Consider the following 16,259-nt stretch of genomic DNA (forward strand, 5'->3'; position numbering starts at 1 on the left):
TTTTTTTTTTGGGGGGGGGGAGGTCACGGCAGTCTTGATTTGTTTATGAGGAGAATCAGCAGCAGCGAGATCCATCGTTTGAATTCTGTCGATGCTGCGTGAATCTTTAATGCTGAGTGCGTGCTTCCCCTGCCCGCTGGTTACCGAGGCACAGGGCGGCACTCTGTCACACGCTTCCACCTCTCAAATCACCTACTTCCAAAGGCCGAAAAGGAGATCAATCAGGTTCTAACGAGTGCTTTAGTATGTTCATGGCTAATAGTGTTTCATCTCAGACCGGGGGCTTCGTGGTGCAGTGGTTAGCACACGGCTCACAATCGAGAGAGCCCGGGTTCGATTCCCGGGCGGAGTGGAAAAATTTGGGCGGCTTTTCCCATACCCTACGCCCCTGTCCGTCCACCCAGCAGTGAATGGGTACCAGGTATTAATCGGGGGTTGTGTCCCGTCTCCTGGGGTCTGTTCCCTTCTATAATTCCTTCCCCCTCCTGTCTCTCTCCGGCATATGATCACAGATGTTGCGCCGACTAAACGAAACTTTTCATCTCAGACCCTGTTTTCCACTTGTATTTCAACCTCTCTGCAGATTATTGGAGTGTAACCAAGCATACTTTACTCCCTCGTCCAGTCACTCCTCGAAGTCGTGTTTCATTGCCTGGCTCGCTCATTGATGTCAAGGCTACCGCAGCTTTTAGTACGTGTATGGACTCACGCTATGTTAAAGCCATGGGCCATATTTTTAAACATTTCTGCACCCAAGAACACGTAATTTACCCGTACCTTTCCCTTGGTCTATTAGCGCCATATTATTACTAACAGATGAAATAATTCCTCTAGATATAGCCGCTAACCCTTATAAAAAGTGGTTAATCAAAAGCTCTGATAAGGAACGAGATCTCGGTCATATTCTTAAACATTGCGCCGCCCAAGCATACACATATTTGACAAGGCTTTCGTGGGAGTTTAGGGCATTTCCAGGGGTACTTTTATGACCCTGGTGGTAGTCTGAGCCTTCCTCTGTATCGTGAACCTAAAAGAACACTCATTAGAACTCGATTAACCTCCTTGTCGGCCTTTGGGATTAGTTGGTGTGAGGGGTGGGAGCATCTGACAATACCAGCCTATGATCGCTATTCCTGACTTGCCTTTTAACTCTGTCTCCCCTTGTCCGCAGGTGTAGTGTGGCAGGGGACGAGACCATGCCGAGGCTAAGATAACCACAGTGTCGGTCACATTGGAGGTGAGTGAGGAATGAGGAATTGCTGTGTGGATGCTCTTGAAAGTCAGTCTTGTATTAATGTTAAACCCCTCCTAGGCAATTGTAGGTTTGGCCGAGAAATAGATTTAACACCCTTATAGTAGTAGTAGTAGTAGTGGTAGTAGTAGTAGTAGTAGTAGTCGTGTCATGAAGAGAATCGGTGGTAAAGCTTATTGGAGGGCATCCTGTAGTTACCTTGTTTTGGTTTTCAGGTAACATTTACACAAGTTGGTTTTCAGGTAACATTTACACAAGTTGGTTTTCAGGTAACATTCACACAAGTTGGTTTTCAGGTAACATTCACAAAGTTGGTTTTCAGGTAACATTCACACAAGTTGGTTTTCAGGTAACATTCACACAAGTTGGTTTTCAGGTATATAACATTCACACAAGTTGGTTTTCAGGTAACATTCACTCGTTGCTTTTCAGGTAACATTCACACAAGTACAGACATTCGGTGTGTCACGCATTAGAGAGAAAAAGTCTGCTGAGGGCATTCTTGAAACTAGGAATTTTCAGAAACCAAGAGCCAGTTTTGTATTAAATCCTCACACAAGACGGAGTTGGGTGTGTTTTCTGTTTGTCCTGCAAGTTTTCTGGTTTCTTTAAATTAGCAAAAGTGATCAGGTTTACATTTGCTGCTTTCAGTACTTCATGCAACTGTTAACTTTTGGTGAGCAGCACAGGAAGCAAGGATCAAATAAAAAGTTGCTGTTAATTCACATCCATCACAATTAGTCAGCTATGTAACCTTATCTGTAGTCACTATAGTCTGAGTTGGAGGTCCACCCCATCTCATGTTTGGAGATTATGGTCTTTTATCTTATCTGATTAAGGGCAGGGAGGTTGATAGACCTAGAGATAGAAGAATCACTCACACTCTTAGTACAAGGGCACCCTTTGCCTCTGCCTGTAATACTCAGTGGAGGGTCGTGCCGGGCTTCGGGGCTCAAACTCTGCTAGGGACCGGAACATTTAAACACCAGAGTCGGACAAAAAAGTGATTATTGTATGGACTAGTGTCTGGGTCCATATGCAGTCCATGGTGGTGAGGCCGATCACTCATCAAGGAAGGACGCCTGGAACTCACTGTACAAAATATTTATAACGTGATGCTGCCGGTGTTTTGTGATGTCGTCAGTGTCTTGTTAGTGTCCTAGAGTCTGGTGTTTGCGTATTTTAAGACAAGATAAAAAACATGGCACCAAAACTGATAGAAGTCACATTACCGAAAGCTGTTATACCGAGGAGGAGAGGCATATGCAAGAAAGGTGAGACATGGACCACAAGCTTAGTAGAACACGTATCAGTCAGAAACATTACTCGGGCAGGTGAACTCTCGTTATCAGAGTCAGTGGCCATCCAGTTCCAGTTATGAGTGAAATAGTGGGTGGTACACCTCATAGCCCCCTGCTGCCTTGTAGGGTTTTCCTTTTTCGTTCAGGCAAAGGCTGGGGCCACCACTTGAAATATGTGGTTGGGTCAGGAAGGGCGTGCACCCGGAAAAAATGGCTCGACTTCAAAATATGTGGAGGAGAGCCATAAAGCGTCCAACCGCTCAGGAAGAGTGAAAACGGACGTTAAACGAAATAATGATGATGGTGATATGTGTTATCTTATGTGTTGTTTTAGCGCCAGTCACGTAGATGAGTCCCACAATCAAGGAGCAAATATAAACACTGATGAGGTTACATTTATCGAGGGTGAAAATTGTGCAAGATTAGATACTGGATGCTTTTTTCTATACAGTGTAAGTAGCTGGGCAAGGGTGAAACACATACTGGTGGAACACAAAACCCACAAGTGGCTGCTCCTCTTAACATGATACCAGCGGCCAAAAGAACACCTTGTACCTTGTTAGCGATGGGAGGTATTGTGTTGCCCAGGTACAGTGGTGACTTGTGTAAAGGAGACCCACTTGTACCTTGTTAGCGATGGGAGGTATTGTGTTGCCCAGGTACAGTGGTGGTGACTTGTGTAAAGGAGACCCACTTGTATCTTGTTAGCGATGGGAGGTATTGTGTTGCCCAGGTACAGTGGTGGTGACTTGTGTAAAGGAGACCCACTTGTACCTTGTTAGCGATGGGAGGTATTGTGTTGCCCAGGTACAGTGGTGGTGACTTGTGTAAAGGAGACCCACTTGTACCTTGTTAGTGATGGGAGTTATTGTGTTGCCCAGGTACAGTGGTGGTGACTTGTGTAAAGGAGACCCACTTGTACCTTGTTAGCAATGGGAGGTATTGTGCTGCCCAGGTACAGTGGTGGTGACTTGTGTAAAGGAGACCCACTCGTACCTTGCTAGTCTTCTCTCCTCCTTCCTCTTTTCATAACATCCTTATTTTCCTGGACGGTCTAAGTCTCGCCCACTCTTGACGATCTTGGTAGTGATGGGACATGTTGGTTTGCTCGGGAAAAGTGTTGGTGAATTGGGTGAAGGAGAACCTCATTTTTGTGTTAGTGTTCTCTTTTTCTTCCTCTATTCATTTAACTTCCTTATTTTCCTTATGGGGTCTCGGACAGGCTGAGTTTCTCCCACTCTTGACGATCTTGGTAGTGATGGGAAGTGTTGGTTTCCTTGGGTACAGTGGTGGTCAGTTGGGTAAAAGAGAACCACTTGTATCTTCTTAGTCTTTGCTTCTTCTATTCATTTAACTTCCTTATTTTCCTTATGGGGTTGGACAGGCTGAGTCTCTCCCACTTTTGACAATCTTGGTAGTGATGGGAAGTGTTGGTTTCCTTGGGTACAGTGGTGATATCTTGTAAGTCTTTTCTTGTTCTTTTCATTTAACTTCCTTATTTTTCTTATGGGGTTGGATGGTCCGAGTCTCTCCCACTCTCATGATCTTGGTAGTGACACTGATGTATTATTTTGCTCTGGTACAGTGGTGGTCATTTGGGTAAAGGATGCTAAGAGAACCCTATGTATCTTGTTCGTCTTCTCTTCTTCTCTTTGTTTGTCCTTATTTTCCCTCATGGGTTGGACGGGCCACTATCCTCTCCCGCTCGTATGATCTTGGTAGTGACGGCAATGTATCTTCTTGCTCAGGTATCTACAACGCTCTTATCTTGTTCGTCCTCTCTTTTTCTTTTCATTTGTCCTCATTTTCCCTCATGGGTTGGACGGGTCACTATTCTCTCTCGCTTTTATGATCTTGGTGGTGACGGCAACGTATCTTCTTGCTCAGGTATCTACAAAGTATCACTCGTATCTTGTTCGTCCTCTCTTCTTTTCATTTGTCCTTATTTTCCATCATGGGGTTGCACGGGTCACTACTCTCTCCCACTCTTAATGACGCCAATGTATTTTCTTGCCCAGGTACAATGGTGGTGAGTTGGGTAAGCTCGGCCTTCTCTGAGACTCTGCACACCACCAAGCATGTGGCTCACGTCTGTCTCCTCCTCATTGTGGTGGCCCTGTTTGAGGTGGGGGCTGGCGGCCTCTGGGGAGGGACGCCCACCACGGCCGCCTATCCTCCTCTAGTCACCCTCCTATTTCAGCTACTGAGATTGTTACCTCTTCTGGCACTGCCGCAGGTAAGAAAAAATGCTCCTGAGGGTTTGGGTTCAGTGTTTCCATTAAGTTTGTGCTCTGAATACTTTGTCTCACTTTATTTACTATGTATTTATGTACTTAACCCATTAGCAGCGGGGATCATGTTTCTCAATATGGAAAAAAGGAAAAAATGAGATCAAATCACATTTCATACCATATCAAAGCATTTATGTATTTAGCATCATGATCAGATTTATCATCATCTTTTTGGGGAGGTTATATAAATTGGCACAGCTTTGTACATCCATTGCTATTTCTCCAAAGATCATCATTTCCCACATTCTTCTTGTTTTGTGATGCTCTTGAGGCTTTGTGTTAGTATTTCCATGCAAGTTTGTGCTCGGAAAACATTCTTTCTCATTTCATTCACTGTGTAGTTATTTATTTTAAGAGGTTTCATTTCTACACCTAGTTCTTTGCCCTCTACCTACTACTACACTGTTACCAGGTTTGTTATACAAAACTTGGCAGGAAACTTGGCAATCAGGAATTAGAGAGAAGTCAGGGCGGAGAGAAGGAGCGAGAAGATGAAATTAACCGTCAAAAACATAGGAGCATGCAGATTAACATCGATGGAAAGTATTTGTGATGTGAATGAGTGATAGTATGGGAGCAATGATGGCTTTTTTTTATTATAGTTTCCTTTTTTTGTGCCCTTGAGCTTCCCCTTTGTTGTAAAAATAAAATAATAATAAATTGTGTACATCCTTCCAGGCAGTGTTCAATTTTCTCGGCTTCATCTGCTTCAACGCCTTCCCTGAGCGAGCCAAGCTGAAGGGCTCCCCGCTGCTGGCGCCGTTCCTGTGCCTGAGGGTGGTCACGCGGGGAGACTACCCGGACCTGGTCAGGACAAATGTCAACCGCAACCTGAACACCTGCCTGCGAGTTGGCCTGGAGAAGTTTATGATTGAGGTTGTGACGGATAAAAAGATTGACTTGCCAGAAAACCAGAGAATCAGACAGGTTAGTGGATGATGTTTTTGACACACCTCCTCGCACACACATCTTTATTTTCTTTATTTTTGAGGTGTCCTGGAGAAGCTTATGATTGAGGTTGTGACGGATAAAAAGATTGACTTGCCAGAAAACCAGAGAATCAGACAGGTTAGTGGGTGATGTTTTTGACACACACACACACACACACACACACACACACACACACACACACACACACACACACTTTTTCTTTATTTTGTAAGCTTTCTTCATCTACATCCCTTCACTGTCTCTCTCCATGGCTCAGGTTGACGTGTGTGGGAAGCCAGTCTCTTGAGCACTTATCACCATATATGTTACATTGTTTTGCCTTCTTACACAACTGCATTATCTTCCACCTCAGGCCACCTACCCACCCACGGAAGGTCGATGGTCTCACTCACTTGTTACACTCAGCATGACTCTGCTTTAGTCTACATTCACGTGATTTTGTTTAGTTCTAATTTTCTGTTTATGTATGTAATCTTTGTTAGCAAATATAATTTTCTCAAACAGCAAGTCTCCACACTGCATACTCCCAAAGCTAGACTATTGGGACTCCTATATTTTGAAAGCAGTGGTTAAGGTTTATACGTAGACTCATAATATTCCTCGGTCCCTTCTACCGTCCCATTGCTTTACCTCCCATTCTCTCTCCATGCTTAACCTGGTAGCAGCGGGGATCATGTTTCTTAATGGTCCCTCCAAGCGAGAAAAATGAGAAAAAATCACCCCTCACACAAACCATTTCATAATATATATCAGATTATGTATCATCTATTTTGGGGGGTAAATATCATGGCACAAATTTGGCCCATCACTGCTACACGGTGAAGCCACAAATTTGGCCCGTCGCTGCTACCGGGTTAATGTGGAAGTGTCACTAGATCACTAGACTCACAGCCTCTGCTCCCCAAGGCTGCTTTGTCTTGTTTACTTGACATAGATGCTTTACAGGGGCTCACAGACGTATTTGCAGCTTGAGGGTTAAGACACTCTTGAGGAAACTATACATTTCTTTGCACAGACAGAAACTTATGACCCCTGATCACCAGTCTTATGAACCATCATGAATGTTTACTCCTGGTCCTCCTTGAGTCGATGATAAAAGCACCAGACACGTGCTTCATCAGAACCGTCTCTTGCACGCTTCGTATTTTGACTTGCTGGAGTTTGTGTTTTGAGTTTAATGTGATGGTTTCCTTCTTCCCCAGGTTGTTGTCCCGTCAAGTTATCGGCCGAAGAGCGGCGCGCTGTTCAAGGCTCGTGCCCTCCAGTACTGCCTGGAGGAAGATGTCAACGTCCTGGCCGACACAGACTGGATAGTTCACCTGGATGAAGAGACCCTGGCCACCGAGGCGGCCATGAGAGGAATTCTCAACTTTGTTATTGAAGGCCGTCATCAGTTTGGTCAGGTCGGTGTCTCTTTTAATATGAACAGTGCACAGGAGTTGTTGGGACCCATATCTGTGGGCACAAAATTAATTAGGTTCACTCAGTTTCAGGAAGGAGATACATAAATATTGGTGTCAAAATAGGATAGTGAATGAGTGGAACAACTTATCAGATATGTAGTACATGCAAATATAGATGTCATGTTTCAAATAGAGGTAAATTGGTTTATGGCTGAGGAGGGAAGATAATGAATAGCTGATTACCAGAAGGTACCAAGTGTAGGGTGACCCGCCTCTCCTCAGGCTCCTTACAGCACGTGGGTCCTCTTGAGATGGCAGACATGCCCTGCTGTAGATAAGTACATTTATATTTTATTGTAGTTGTGTATTTATGTTGTGATGAACATTACAGGGTTTGATAACATATGCAAATGAGAACATCCAGAACTGGTTCACCACCCTGGCGGACAGCTTTCGGGTCTCGGACGACATGGGGAAGCTGAGGTTCCAGTTCAAGGTGTTCCACAAGCCTCTCTTTGGCTGGAAGGGTTCCTATGTTGTTACACAGGTAAAGCTACAGTGTCATTAAGTAATATACAGTGCACTGAAAGATTTGTTACTGGAAGTCTTATTAATATAAAGAGCAGATTAGATGGAATAACTTTTCATTCAAGAGTTCATGTGGTTTGTTTTGAATGTAATGTTCAGTAAACCTCTTTAACAAATCCTTCTGATGGAGATTTGGATAGATGGAACTCCATGAACTTCCTGAGCATCAAATTCTACATATGCTTATATATATTTATCTGTTTATTATTCTAAACCATCATAACATAATTTCTAGTTGATAAAACAATATTGGTTGGCTTGAGTGTTGCCTTTTGCTCTCCTTTGATGCAGCGCCAATACTTGTCACTGCTGCTGAACATTACAAAGTTCTGGATCTAGCAAATTGGTGTCCCCCTAATGTGTTTGTTATGTAGAGGGTTCACTGTAGCAACATTTATTGAAGCATTTTAGTGATACAAATTCACTGCCTTGTTCGGTAATGCTGCAAAACCTTTACCTGAATCTGTTGTCCCTTCCATGTGTCACATTAAGCAAGTTCCGTTCCAGACCGGTGCGGAGCGGCGAGTGACGTTTGACCACGGCCCGGACGGCAGCGTGGCGGAAGACAACTACTTTGGCATGGTGGCTCTGCGGGACGGCTACTCCTTTGACTTCATAGAGGGAGAAATGTGGGAGAAGTCCCCCTTCACCATCTATGACTTCCTCCAGCAGCGGAAGAGGTGGCTTCAGGGGATCCTCCTGGTGGTGCACAGCTCACACATCCCTGTAAGTGGAGGGCTGCTGCAGGCTGTTGTGTTGTTGCAGGAAAGGTCTTAGCCGTAGAGCAGCAGGCACATGTATCATTCAGACTTAATATACGCTCGAGTTCATCTGCAAAGCAACCTCAAGAATTATCTGTTAAATCAATCCAGCCTCATAGAAAAGTATCATCACTGTAAAAGTTGACCCCAGTGCAGGGGCTGAGGGCCTATAAACTTTTGCATTGTTGTTTGTGGTAAAAAATATTTAAAAATTTACTTCTGCAAAATATAATTTCTGTCAGGAACACTATTTTATTTTGGTTTCATGATTGTACAGTGTTCAAGACTTTCTGTCTGTCTGTTTAATGAGAGTGGTGAGGCACGTCCCTCACAAGGTGCACGGTGAGTACTCACATTCTTGTCTCCGCAGGTGAGCACCAAGTGGCTGCTGGCTGTGTCCCTCTACTCCTGGATCACCATGCCCCTGGCCCTTGCCTCAGTAGTCCTAAGCACCATCTTTCCTGTTCCTGTGCCTGGGTTCATCAATGTGATTGCAGCGTTTGTTGGAGCCGTCAACTTTTATATGTATATTTTTGGTGTAATCAAGTCGTTTCGTGTGGACCGGCTGGGGTGGCTGCGGATGACAATGTGTGTGGCGGGGGCGCTCATCACCATGCCCTTCAACTTCCTGGTGGAGAACATTGCGGTGGTGAGAGGGTTGGTGGGCAACAAACACAAATTTTACATCGTGGACAAGGTCATGGGAGCTCCAGATAAAGTTGTCAGCACTGTTTAAATTGTGGGCTGACCTGCCTAGTCATGTGTACACATATGTATGTTCTCCCCTCCCTTGTTCTTGCAGCTTACCAGCACAACCACTGCCTGTTGCCAGATGAATACTAGTTATCATTTGCATTTCCCAGAATAATGAAAAATATGGTCAATAATAGGAAAGCCTACATGCTCCTCAAAATGTTTAACATTGCAAACAGAACTGTATTCGTATTGGATTTCGATGGAATTTTTATCAGCACTTAAAAATTGAGCAGTATTTGATCTAATACACACTAGCAAAGTGAATGACAAAACTTTCAGAGACAAATTTGTTACGAGCCGGGGACGCTCAAACCTGAATTTATGCAACGCGCAGCGCTGCACCCGTCTGTTCCTCTGCCTGGGCCACATGGGAGGGCAACACTTCTCCCCCGTCTGCCTAAAAGTTTTAAGGCAGTGTACTAAACATTAAAGCAATTCATATAAGATCTTGTGATAATATAGCAGAAAAGAAAACATCTTTCACTTTGTTGTATAACAGATTTAATTTTCACGGAAATGAAGTTGACAGCGTCTAAACACTTGCTTCGCTAATGCATTAGTGTGAACCAAATATCTTAGGAAGTCTGATTTCAATCACCTTCGCATCAGCATGAGAGTGAAAGGAAGCTGAGGTGCCATGTTTTCCCGGTCATGGGAAGCAAGGTGAGCAGTGCTTTCTTGGTATATTTTCATAAGATTGATTCAAATTACAGCAATTGAATGAAACATGATCATCTACCTCAAAGCTTTGTAGTTAAGCAAAAAAAAGTGTTCTGCTCTCTAGTGTGTTCCCGGCAGAGCAAGAGAGCGTTTCCGCCACACACAGACTCTGCTGTGACGGCCCCCTCACAGAGGCAGGACTGGGTGACAGCGCTGCCAGCCATGTCAACTCATCTTTGAAAGTCCCCCATCAAAAAGACATGACATAAGAATTTGCATCAGCCTAAATTTTTCTGCTTGATTATGATTTTGTATGCAGAATCTATGCTGTACGTTAGACTGATGGGGAGGAAAGATAAATAAATCCCTCTGATCAAGCTTGGTACGCGGCCGAGCACGACGCCTGCGCTTGGCCGTGTGGCGGTGGTGCTGGTAGTCCTTGTCTACAATGCTCAGGGATGTGACTTTATCTGAACAGTCCTGTAGCAGCTTGGCTTGTTTTAGGCGGCGGGTGAGAACCCCAACCAGAGGATGAGTGCACAAGGAAAACCTATGAAAAGGCACAAATCAAAATGTGGTGCTGGACAAGAGTCGTGGTTGGCCCTGTGATTCTCAGTTTTGCTTGTTAGGGAGTGTGCTGGACAGTCCTCGCCAAACAGCCCAAGATAGGAGGAGGAGCGTTGCTTATTAGCGCATTTAGACCGAGTGCTACTTAAGCTCGATCAGGAGGTGCTGCTGCACCTTGCCCTTGTGATACACATTCACTGCCAGTTGAAAGCAGAAAGCTGATATTTTGGCCTCCAATATTTCCCTGTGCCAGGGCATTAAGTTCAGGCTCTGAACTTGCTTTTTTTTTTTCATAAATGAATAGTTGATAGCCGTGTCAACTGTATTTATTGTATTAAGTGTCTATTTTTGTTACTTAGCAGTGTATATGCAATTTTTAAGTTGAGCTCTTATTCTCAAATGCTTTCTCAAATGTTGTGTATACAGAATAAATTTGTTTAAGTTTTATGATGATGCTGAGGAAGTCATTGCAATTCAGTGTTTTGTAAATCTCCTCCCATGTCAATGACTTGATATTTCCTGAACTGTTTAGTCACTTGTTCTGTAAGGTTCATTTCAGACTCATGCGTGTTGATTGGCAGACTTTCTCAGCCTTGTCTGTTTTGTTTATGCCTATGTTTGGTTGTGATGTAAGTTTTACATGTTAGATTAAATTCAGTGTATTGTATATATTGTATGTTGACCCTTTCCAGGTCTTGCTGGAAGGTGTAGTCTTGACCAAAGACTGTAAAGTTAAATTTTTCATGTCAATATTTGAGCACTGATGTGCATGTTTCAGATTACAGTGAATCATACCTCAGCTTGTTTGAGTCACGTCATGTGTGTTTTGATGTCTTTCCTTTGTGCATTTGCTTCTGTGTTGATGCAACGTAGTGTTTAGTTTTCTAAGTTAAATCACAAATTACTTCAGAGAAAGACGCCTACGCTGGAGGCTCCCGAAACAACCTGCTGATGTATGATGGCGACACAATGCTTCCTGTCAAATTTTCTTCTAATTGTGATATTTATTTACAGTTAAAATGACAATGCTTTCTTTTGAAAAGTGCCTTCCGTGATATTAATTTGTTTTGCCACAAACACCTGGTCAGTAGTTGTTAGCAAATAGTTTTGTTCTACAAATTAATGTTCATTTATGTTTCCTGCAATAACTGTAAGCAGAAGCATTGTTAAGTTTACAAGCCGCATGTTGTATAGTGCATCAGGTCCTTCGTATCCAAGGGTCTTGAAACATCAAGGCACGTGCGTGTGCAGGTGCTTTGTTCTTGCCAAAGAGTTCTACGATAACTGAAGATGAATTCAGAATTTATCAGAAGAAACAGCAGCCACTCACACTCACACACACACACACACACCACTCCGTGGCATGGCGCAACTGGTTAGAGCGCTGCGCTGCCAGGCTTCACGGTCTGACAGGGCAGTGGTTCGAGCCCGCTCAGGCCGGATTCTTTCCATTGACTAGGAGTGGTTACTGTCCTCCCTTGAGCAAGGGGGCTGGGGTGTGTGGTGTGTGAGGTCATGGCAGTACCCAGAGATCGACGATAAAGAGCACTTGCTCATGTCGGGAGGGTACCTGCTGGCGATTACGAGTCCAACATGTGATCAGGCCGTGGTGAATTACACACACACACACACACACACACACACACACACACACACACACACACACACACACACACACACACACACACACAGCAAAATCTAAATATAGTGTGCATTGTACAACTGAATCTGGTTTTACCACCCTCAATAATTTTTGAGTAGTTAAGTTTACTGACATGTAATTCTCCTCACCAAAGTTTGATCCAATCAGGTTGTCTTGCTCCTCTCAGTTTACAGTCAGTCAGTTTCTTGATTAAGCACTTAATTGGCCTGTTGGTTATATGCTCAGCCATGACTGAGTGAAGTGGAATGAAACGGACAATATATTTGCACAAAACAAAGTTACAGTTTACATTACCTGGGAAAGAGTAAACCTTTGAGTGTGGGGGAGAGTGTGGTGAACCCGACAGTGAGATTTTCCTGGGACTCTGCAATGACCAGAAAATTTGTCTGCTGTGACTTGGGAGGCAACACCATTGTGATTACTGTATGGGGGCAAGCAGAACACAAGAGGTGGACCATATTGAGATTACTGTATGGGGGCAAGCAGAACACAAGAGGTGGACCATATTGAGATTACTGTATGGGGGCAAGCAGAACATGAGAGGTGGACCATATTGAGATTACTGTATGGGGGCAAGCAGAACACAAGAGGTGGACCATATTGAGGTTACTGTATGGGGGCAAGCAGAACATGAGAGGAGCCATATTCATGTTACCATTATCATTTCCTGGATGTTATTCAGTATGGAAGATAAAGGGTATAACTTCACAAATCTTTAGTAGTTTCTCATGCTTTTGAATTAATTGTCAAAATAATTATAAGATCTGACTATCTGGGCTAATGCAGAGGGACAAACTCTTATTTCATGTCACTCGGGCAAATGTGTCATCTTAGTCACAAGGAATCATTTCCATGGATCCTCATGCGTGGTGACAGACCTCTTCAGTTCAGCTTGGTCAACTGGCCTCTGGAGGGGGGGATGAAGGAAGTGAAAGAAGTTCAATATTTGTGGACTTTTTCTGCTTAGTATGGGAGCTTGGAGGACGGGGCTACAAGGTAAGTTGAAGGAATCAGTAGAAATGTAAGCTGGAAGGTAAGTGATGTGAGGATACTGGAATAATCTTGTTCTGCCAATCTTGACATGTGCCTCTGAAACACGGGCATGGAACGAGTTAGCAGGCAACGGAATGTAGCTCTATACTCAACTCTCACTATTAGGGACGTGTAGTACGTGGTATAACAAGGTGAGATGCAGATGCTCCCACCTCACACACACTATTTCCAAAGGTCAAAAAGGAGGTTAATCGAGTTCTAATGAGTGTTCCTTCAGGTTCACGGTTCAGAAGAAGGCTCAGACTACCACCAGGGTCATAAAACTACCCCTGAAAATGCCCTAAACTCCCACGAAAGTCTTGTAAATTAAGTGTTCTTGGGCGCAGAAATGTTTAAAAATATGGCCCTTTGTTCTTGCGCCTTTTTACCTTTTATCGAGATTTCCTGGCATTTCCAGTTGTATAATCACACTCTGTACTGCCTGGGGGTTGGGATGGCATACTCCTCCCTTCTCCTTTGTTACTTGCAACAATAAACTTTCAATCATGCTAATACTTCCTCTGAATTAGTCACTTTCATACCTCTACCTTTCCTACGGGCCCGCTGAGCAAGACTTTCTATTCTAGTCCATACCTGCTATCCATATCAGACCCTATGACATACCGATTTTCGCAAATATCTTTCAAACGAAGACTCGCATCAGCATGGGACTTCGGCACAGATTGTTTCACACACTCAGCTAATTTTTGACGCTATTGTGCAATGCCAGATGCGGTTAATTATGGCGTTTACTCTTGACTGTGATGGCAAAACCTGCGTGAGCCACTTACACATTCGAACAGGTGAGGCGTGACGTATTTGTGACGTGTATCCACCAACTACCTCCACCCCTGGCTAGTCCCTTATGCAAGAGTTAACCAGCATCCTCAGTCTTTCATCCCTGTTACGTAGTAGAAAACTTTACAACACCTATCCTTCGTCTGTCTTTTATTTCCTCTTCAGTGTCTAGTCTAACCCTTCCTCTGTACCGTGAACGTAAAGAAACACCCATGCATGGAGACGCGTTTGACCTCTTATTTTGCCTTTAGAAATGATGGATGGAAGAGAAGGGATCGAGCGTCTAGCAATGCCGACCCAAGACTCAACGAGCGACCGCAAAAGGGTAGTTAAAAGTTACACCAATCAGCCAGACACGGGATGTACGGCCAATAAGGTCAGAGGGAATCAATCGTGTTCTAATTAATGAGTATTTCTTTAGGTTTACGGTACAGAGGAAGGGTCAAACTACCACCAGGGTCATAAAACTACTCCTGGAAATGCCGCAAACTCCAAGCTCTGTCAAATAGGTGAACTTGGGCGACGATATGTTTAAATACACGATTGATTGATTGATTGATATTTTAGTGTTGCAAGTAAAACAACAAAGGAGAAGGGAGGAGCATGCCATCCCAACCCCCAGGCAGTTACGTATGCCCTCAACTTTACCTTTGATATAACAACGTATAGCTTACCTTATTGTGGCGCGTGGCAGACAAGAAGACATGCTGAGACATCTTCTAGCAGTACCGGGAAACGATAAATGATAGGAAACTCACTGTGGCGAAATCATGGACGTCTTTCCACAGCCACTCCCTCCGCTCCACTGGTCATGATTGGTGTGCCATCTTGCGGGCGAGACGCGATTCAAGTTCCAACTGAAGCTCCGTCATTAAGGGTTCATAGGGCGGTACAAAGCCTCATGGCGATTAATAGAAAGTCGGTATTATAAGACTTTCGCCTCTCACATCAGCTATTTCTAAAGGTCAAAGAGGGGGTCAGTCGGGTTCTAATGAGTGTTTCTTCAGGTTCACGGTACAGAGGAAGGGTCAAACTACCACATGGGTCATAAAACTACTCCCGGAGATGCCCACAACTCCTACGAAAGCCTTGTCAATTTTGTGTTCTTGGGCAGCGAAATGTCTTGTCATACGACCCTGACGAAATACCAAGACTATACATTAACGAAATCCGGGATGTGTTTTCACGGTGCATAATTCTGGGTGATAATGATAAATGGATCCTTGCGTAAGCTTGTGGGTGAGACGCTGCATGTTCCAACTTAAGCTCCGTCACTGAGGCTTCATTAGAGGCTCCAAAGGTTCGTGGTAATTCATATCCCTAATGCACTCGATTAGTTTCCTTTTGACAGTCTGCCGGAGGGGTGGGAAACACGATTGTGGCATGATAATCCTGAGTCTGCCTTCATAACTGTTTCACTTCGGACCTCAGAATCTGCGACATCTCACGCAAATGCCCAAGAGCACATCAACGAGTTTCAGTCAGTGGGGGGACGCGAATCATGATTATATATAGCATGATTATATAGTCTGCCTTCATAACTGTTTCACTTCGGACCTCAGAATCTGCGACACCTCACGCACAGAAAATGCCTTCCAAGAGCTTAATACATCAACGAGTTTCAGTCAGTGTGAGGCGGGGACGCGAATCATGATTATATATAGCATGATTATATAGTCTGCCTTCATAACTGTTTCACTTCGGACCTCAGAATCTACGACACCTCACGCACAGAAAATGCCTTCCAAGAGCTTAATACATCAACGAGTTCCAGCCAGTCTGAGGCGAGGACGCGAATCACGATTATATATAGCCCGGATGATATTCCAAGAGTCTGCCTTCATAACTGTTTTAACTGCAGACTCCAGAATCGACACTTGACGTACAAAAAAATCAGCGTCCATCCTACACCTTACATTAACCATTTCCAGTTTTACATGATTGATTGACAGTTTATTGTTGCAAGTAAACAACAAAGGAGAAGGGAGGAGCATGCCATCCCAACCTCCAGGCAGTACAGAGTGTGATTATACAGTTAAGGATGCATATGGAAGGGGCACCAGGAAACTAAAAAGATATTATGGTAGGGGACAAGTGCTAAAAAATATAAAGGCCTTGATTTCCATGACCACACACCCACACAGAGACACATGAGGGGCATTGTTTCCCTTCACTTCTGCAGACTCGTATACTCAAACGCTTCGGGGTCTTGTTAGTCATGTTTGAAGGTCATAGA

The 16,259-nt window shown here is 44.0% G+C and overlaps 2 protein-coding genes and 5 long non-coding RNA genes across 38 annotated transcripts in view; 2 read left to right on the plus strand and 5 right to left on the minus strand.

Moving 5' to 3' along the window:
* Nucleotides 1-12,470, plus strand: part of LOC126987563 (beta-1,4-mannosyltransferase egh-like) — a 187,961-nt gene extending 175,491 nt beyond the window's left edge. For 11 of the 23 annotated variants that reach the window (XM_050844651.1, XM_050844655.1, XM_050844652.1 and 8 more), the window contains 2 exons: nucleotides 8,294-8,512; nucleotides 8,918-12,470. In XM_050844651.1, the coding sequence (XP_050700608.1) occupies nucleotides 8,294-8,512; nucleotides 8,918-9,283 (585 nt within the window). In that variant the 3' untranslated portion in view covers nucleotides 9,284-12,470. Of the gene's footprint in view, nucleotides 1-1,171; nucleotides 1,238-2,157; nucleotides 2,527-4,571; nucleotides 4,790-5,522; nucleotides 5,772-6,997; nucleotides 7,199-7,589; nucleotides 7,746-8,293; nucleotides 8,513-8,917 lie in introns of those variants that run through there. The other 12 variants (XM_050844658.1, XM_050844653.1, XM_050844664.1 and 9 more) reach the window with 8 other exon arrangements.
* LOC126987562 (protein arginine N-methyltransferase 5-like) overlaps nucleotides 1-16,259 on the minus strand; it is a 107,861-nt gene that overhangs the window by 79,212 nt on the left and 12,390 nt on the right. The gene's annotated exons all lie outside the window — the stretch shown is intronic.
* On the minus strand, nucleotides 2,544-3,688 carry LOC126987569 (uncharacterized). 2 transcript variants are annotated; one of them, XR_007741019.1, is made up of 3 exons: nucleotides 3,550-3,688; nucleotides 3,180-3,475; nucleotides 2,544-3,108 (listed from the first exon to the last, which is right to left on the minus strand). It is a non-coding gene; the product is annotated as an uncharacterized LOC126987569 (long non-coding RNA). The 2 variants fall into 2 exon arrangements; XR_007741020.1 differs by having other exon boundaries at nucleotides 2,545-3,108; nucleotides 3,180-3,401.
* Nucleotides 5,692-6,991, minus strand: LOC126987570 (uncharacterized). Its single transcript, XR_007741021.1, has 2 exons — nucleotides 5,979-6,991; nucleotides 5,692-5,797 (listed from the first exon to the last, which is right to left on the minus strand). It is a non-coding gene; the product is annotated as an uncharacterized LOC126987570 (long non-coding RNA).
* On the minus strand, nucleotides 7,104-8,389 carry LOC126987571 (uncharacterized). The gene is made up of 3 exons (XR_007741022.1): nucleotides 8,244-8,389; nucleotides 7,442-7,526; nucleotides 7,104-7,250 (listed from the first exon to the last, which is right to left on the minus strand). It is a non-coding gene; the product is annotated as an uncharacterized LOC126987571 (long non-coding RNA).
* On the minus strand, nucleotides 9,028-14,901 carry LOC126987568 (uncharacterized). Its single transcript, XR_007741018.1, has 3 exons — nucleotides 14,698-14,901; nucleotides 12,488-12,557; nucleotides 9,028-9,175 (listed from the first exon to the last, which is right to left on the minus strand). It is a non-coding gene; the product is annotated as an uncharacterized LOC126987568 (long non-coding RNA).
* LOC126987566 (uncharacterized) lies at nucleotides 12,488-13,734 on the plus strand. Of its 2 annotated transcripts, none has more exons than XR_007741017.1 (2): nucleotides 12,488-12,736; nucleotides 12,784-13,734. It is a non-coding gene; the product is annotated as an uncharacterized LOC126987566 (long non-coding RNA). The 2 variants fall into 2 exon arrangements; XR_007741016.1 differs by having other exon boundaries at nucleotides 12,831-13,734.

Source organism: Eriocheir sinensis, chromosome 65 (assembly GCF_024679095.1).
Source record: "Eriocheir sinensis breed Jianghai 21 chromosome 65, ASM2467909v1, whole genome shotgun sequence".
Lineage (NCBI taxonomy): Eukaryota > Metazoa > Arthropoda > Malacostraca > Decapoda > Varunidae > Eriocheir > Eriocheir sinensis.